General features: G+C 47.4%; 1 protein-coding gene across 1 annotated transcript in view; it reads right to left on the bottom strand.

Annotated features, from left to right (window-relative positions):
• The window catches only part of CYP7B1 (cytochrome P450 family 7 subfamily B member 1), a 159,216-nt gene extending 153,453 nt beyond the window's left edge, over positions 1 to 5,763 (bottom strand). The window contains exon 1 of the mRNA XM_083187175.1: positions 5,419 to 5,763. Coding sequence (XP_083043301.1) covers positions 5,419 to 5,501 — 83 coding nt within the window. The 5' untranslated portion in view covers positions 5,502 to 5,763. The remainder of the gene's footprint in view (positions 1 to 5,418) is intronic.
• Positions 5,764 to 6,000: the final 237 nt, after the last annotated feature.

Genomic DNA, 6,000 nt, shown 5'->3' on the forward strand with positions numbered 1-6,000 from the left:
TGATTGGCTGAATTCAGCCAATCAGCGTCCGGCAAGTCTTTTCAAAACCTGCCTCCCGCCCACCGTCCGGCAGCGCTAGGAGCCGGAGTTAACCCACCAGTCCCCGGGACCCCGCTAGGACCTGGCGTTAACCCACCAGTCCCCGGACCCCCGCTGCTCATCCCAGGGACCACGCTGCCGGGACACCAAACTAGCGCCCCCACCCTCCAGCGCCCGGTGCGCGTGACCCCCTAGCCCCCCCCTAGTTACGGCCCTGCTAATATATAATAATATTTGCTTCAAATAATGAGATATCCTTTGGGTGGGGAAATACTAAATGCATTTATGTTTCAAAAACACCTTATACACAGAGCTGGAACGTAATTTTATGTAGTGTTCATTCTAGCACCCGCTATCTTTAATAACCCATGCAGTTCCTCTTCCCTGCCTGGGGTGTCGCTGTCTGCAGTAGTGCTTCTAGCACAGTGTGGTCTGTAGATCAGCACTGATATGCAAACCAGACCTGTACTAGAAACACCTCAACAGACAGCAACACCCCAGGCAGGGAACAGGAACTGCATGTTTTTTTAAAGATAGCGGGTGCTAGAATGAACACTATTATGCAATACTTTTAATAATTTTGTGCATGAAATAAAGCTTCTGTACATTGAACCATTGGAAAGTAAAGGTGTCACTATCTCATTCGCAACAAAATATTTTTTGAAATTCAGAATATTTCGAATATTGGCTTTTTTGATACGGTAAACAATGTATACAGCAGGACAGACAGCAGATGAGGTTATAACATGAACGGCTATACTGTAGATCATAGGGTCAACAGTAATTAAATCAACAGCGCCTAGGTGGATATGGTGAAACGGCCAACACAAGCAAAATGTTGACATGGGAATGGTCGGCACATGTAAAAAGTCAAACATGAGGTTTTAACCTTTTTTGTGTCAATTTGTAGATTTGGGCACATGAACCCGCTATTAGTGTACCTCTTCTCTCGCCGTGCTTTGGGAAAAGCGTTTTGCTACGCTGCCGTTGTGCGCGATACACGTTACCGTTCCCAAGCGCAGCCAATGTGGATGGTAAAGTATGAGAAACGCTTGCATGATACCGGTAGCCCCCCTTTCTGTGCAGCCTAGGGGACACGGATTACTTAACATGTATTCCGCGTCCGCTCGCCACGCTTCGGGCTCGTATTCCGCGGGGCTCGCCACGCTTCGGGCTCGGTGGCTCGCTGTGCTCGCCACACTTTCTATTCTCAACTCCACGCCGACGTGGATAGTGGGGGTATGAAAAGGTCGGAGGACGCGTACCGCCGCCCCTCGCGGGCTTGCCACGCTTCGGGTTGATGTTGATCGTGGGGTGGCGTTAACAATTGGGGGGGCCATTTCACACTTCAGGGTGGCTATTTGGGGTCTGTGGGCCATTTAACATTGTTCCCTATGTAAAATTGGGTCAATTGGGCCATTTAACATTGTTCCCTATGTAAAATCGGTAATTGCGTCGGTCGCATCGCATGCGATTTTTTGGCCGCATGCGATGCGACCGACGCAATTTACATTTTACCATTCATTTCTACCGTATGTAAAATCGCGGCCATCGCATCGGTCGCATCGCATGCCATTATAATGGCATGCGATGTACATGCAATGTCCGCGATGGGCGCCGTTCTAGGAAACAAGAACCCAGATCTCTAAAAAAAAAATAGAGAAATGAACCATTAATACAACATATGTTTTTCATTACATAAGTTAAACATTTCCTTTAGAAGCTACCGTGTTTCCCCGATAATAAGACACTGTCTTATTTTTTTTTTTCCCTCAAAAAAGACCATAGGTCTTATTTTCGGGGGAGGGCTTATTTTAATAGATGCTCCATGTTACATGCCCCACTGTGCCTTTAAGAAATGCCATCCCAGTGATCCAGATAATTTAATGTAATTTAATTACATGCCCCCACCTGTTTGTTTTATTATTACCGTACTTAAACGGTATCTGTGTGGTGAGCAGTGTGGTGAGCAGCAGCCAGCCGCGTGATATGTGTATCCCCCGCTCAGCCCCCGCTGCCTCCCGTTGACCCCCGCTGACCCCGCTGACCCCCGCTCACCCCCGCTGCCCTCCGCTCACCCCCGCTCACCTCCGATCACCCACGCCCGCTCACCAGCAAAACAGCAGCTCCTGTTCCCAGGGATGCATTGCGGTAGGCGTGACGTCACGCCTACCGCAATGCATCCCTGGGAACGGGAGCTGCGGTGTTGCAGGTGAGCAGGCGTGGGTGATCGGAGGTGATCGGAGGTGAGCGGAGGGCAGCGGGGGTGAGCGGAGGGCAGCGGGGTCAGCGGGGGTCAACGGGAGGCAGCGGGGGATACACATATCACGCGGCTGGCTGCTGCTCACCACACAGATACCGTGAGTTAGAGGAGGGCAGCGGGGTCAGCGGGGGTCAGCGGGGGTCAGCGGGAGTCAGCGGGGGCTGAGCGGGGGATACACATATCGATCACATAAAATAACATGGGGAAAATGATAGGGCTTAATTTCGGGGGAGGGCTTATTTTGGACCAGCGTCCAAAATCTGGGGTAGGGCTTATTATCGGGGTAGGTCTAATTATCGGGGAAACACGGTATGACCTTACATATATTTGTCTACATAACTACAAGTAGTAAAGCAGGATGCAGAGTTCAAAAGGCAACTTGGAACATGGGAAAACTATGTAATTTCTATGCTTTCACTTAAACACGATACAGTAACTTGATGTTTTGTTACAGATGAATGTTTTAAAAAATGCCATGAAAATGTCCATTGTGTGTGCCCTTAAAACTGATCAAACTAAAAGAAATGAAGGATTAATCACAAGCTTGCCAGAAAGGTATGATTCATTCAAGCTTATATAACCACAAAACTGCAATAGGAAGCTTAAGAAAAAGATTGTCAACTTTGAACTAGAAGCATTATTTACCAATTTACTCAGAAGTGCAAATGTTCAGTAACCCGTGGCAACCAATCAGCAATACTTCTCATTCCAAAAAGCTGGATGGAATTTCAAATCAAGGATAAAGTGGAGCTGTGTTTAACACTATTAAGCCTTAGAGATAAATAAAGTGAACAGAGATAAAATGACCAACCAGCTGCATTTTTTAAAACAGCCTGTAAAATGGCAGTTAGGGCTGACTGGATGGGAGTTTATTTCCTTCTATTTTATCCCTCTCCAAGGGCCAGATGTAATAGCGAGTGTGATGGCCTTGCAGGATGCTGGTCGTTTTTTTTTTTACAGGGGCAAACATATGCCATGTAAAGGATTGCCCCTTTAAAAAAAACAACCCGAGTTCATCCGACATCCCGGATGGGTTATATGATTTAAAATCGTTAATACCCCTTTCAGACATACGCGAAAATCCCGGGTTTTTTCACTTGAACGCGCCCAAACCCGGGACTAGTGTATGTCTGAAAGGGTATACCCGGGATTTTACTCCCGGATACTGAGCACCTGCAATTGACCAGGGTTTTTCCCGGTATTTAACTCCCGGGTATAATACCCGGCTTATGTCTGAATGGGTTTACCCGGATTTTTCAGTTTTAAACATGTGATGTGGCTTTTTTTTGCTGCTGGGGCGTATCCCATTTTAATGATGAAACACTGAAATGCTTGAAAAGCCTGGCTTATGTGTGAAAGGGGTATACCCGGGTATTTCCTGGATTTGAGGTGTAGTGTGAAAGAGGGTCTGTTACTAAAATCCCGGGAGTGACCTGGGTTGAAAATCCTGGGTAAACCTGGCCAAAATCCCGGGTAGTATGTCTAAAAGGGGTATAAAAGACCCATTTAATCCTCTGATCATTAAATCAATCATTCTGTGTGTGTGCATAATATTGTTTGGCCAGGAGTGTTCTGGATTTCAAGACAAATTGTATAAGACATTGGATTGTTCATTAAATCTATCCATGTGTAGGCACCTTTATGAAGAGTAATTGTTGTTAGGTCAGGTGTGCAAGACAATGGAGACAAGGCATAATTCCGATTTATGGGCCCAATTCAGACCTGTGTTCGGAGCCCAGTGAGTAGGTTAATGCCACCCCACCATACGAGCCCCTTTGAGGGCTACAAGTACGCACAGATGAGAAATCCTTCAATTGTTACTTACCATCGAAGGATTTCTCCTCCTCTCACCGACGCTTGCAGCCAATGCGTAACCCTGTTGCTTCATGTATGGTAGAAATATCGGGGCGGGCACAGAGTTCATGCGCCCTGCCCGAGCAGGCAAAGGAATGCCTGCATTCACTCGAGCCCGCCCAGCATTTTTGTAGGCACACCCATGAAACACCGGAGGACCACCTCGCCAAGCCCCCGCCTGTCAATCAGGCTGAGAGAATTACTGACAATGCGCATGTGCAGTAGTCCCCCCATTGGAAGAGGGGCATAATTCGGACCTGTGTGTGCACGTCCGAATCAGCCACTATGTGAAAAATGTCCTGCTGCTAGAAGAAAAAGTACATATTCTTTATAAAAAAGAAGTCTAATTCTGATCCTCACCTCTACAGTGGGAATTCCAGTGCTGTGCTCACCGGCGACCAGTAGATGGCGTCTGAAAGAGCAATTTAAGTGTTGCTCAATTTGGCCGCTGGTGCTAACATTATTGTTATGTTGTTCTGTCATTTTGATGGGCTGGTAACTAGCACCATTACAATACCCCACCCCCTCTCCCAATAAGCATCCGTTCCACACATATCCCCGATCCTAACTTACAATGGGCTGGTTATAAGCATCACAATACATCTAGTGTATTACATATTTCTAGCAGTTCTAACATTGTTTATATGTTCTTGGTGTTGCACATTCGGGTAGTCAATAATTCTGTCCACCAACAAATACCTGGAAGTACAGTGTAATAAGTGGGCATATTTCAGTTGAAATATTAAGTATTCTTTACTTACAGTATTAGAGTTGTCTACAGAATTCCACATAAAATAGGTATAATCCTATATACACAGCATTATAGCTAGTGTTACCCTATCTTTGTAAGAAGGGTTGCCCTCTAACACAGACAGCAAAGTGTTTGTTACAGGTGAGCCCATAGAGCTTGCTGCAGTCACTGTTTTCAGAAGGGACATTGAACCTTGTACAGTGCATTCAGCATTACAATAGCAGAGAATCCATGTACCCTGTATACAGCATTTCCCCAGCCCGGCCCCATAACCCATGTAAGGTGTGTACTGTACATCTGGTGGTGTTTGCAACTTTGTATCATTCATTCATTAGTTACAGTGCACGGGTGGGCAGCATGTGGCACTCCAGCTGCTGGGGAACTACATACCTCAGCATGCCCTGCTAGGATATATGCTAAGTGACAGGGCATGCTGGGGTGTGCAGTTGCACAGGAGCTGGAGCACCAGAGGTTGCCCTACCTGTGCTGCACGTATTATAAGCCCACGTACCTCCTCCTTAAGGTGACCCACATCAGGGAGATGGTTACCAGCAGCAGGCCGGCTGCAGTCACACACTGCAAGGCGTCAATCATGGTGCTCTCACCAGTCCCACCAGTGACAGCAGCGATAACAGCACACAGACAGCGCACACAGACAGCGCACACACCAAAACTTTCTCAATCCAGTGGGTGGGCGTGGCCGTGACAGTGGAACTCCTTCCTCTCAGGCCGCCGCCGTGTTCCTGAGTTCTGACGGCTGCTGCTGTTGCAGCATGAGCCGGAGAGCACAGTTATGATACAGTGACAGAACACGAGGGAGATTCCATTATTGCCGAACACAGCACTCGTCTGCTCTCCAGCTTTATTGTTCCTCCCACAGGATCACATCCAGCTGCTGAAAAACTACAGCACCCAGCGTGCCGTGCATGCCTCCTGCCAGGCCGTGCTGCTGAGACTGTTACCTGCACAGCAGCTGGGCCCAGCCTCATGCAGACTCCCTCTGTGATGCAAGGAATGTGCTGCTCTGTAGTTACTATGCGTCTGTATTTATCACCTATACACATCCTAGCATAAATGAAATTCCTGAATTTTT

Source organism: Crinia signifera, chromosome 5 (assembly GCF_055691185.1).
Source record: "Crinia signifera chromosome 5, ASM5569118v1, whole genome shotgun sequence".
In the NCBI taxonomy this organism is placed as follows: domain Eukaryota; kingdom Metazoa; phylum Chordata; class Amphibia; order Anura; family Myobatrachidae; genus Crinia; species Crinia signifera.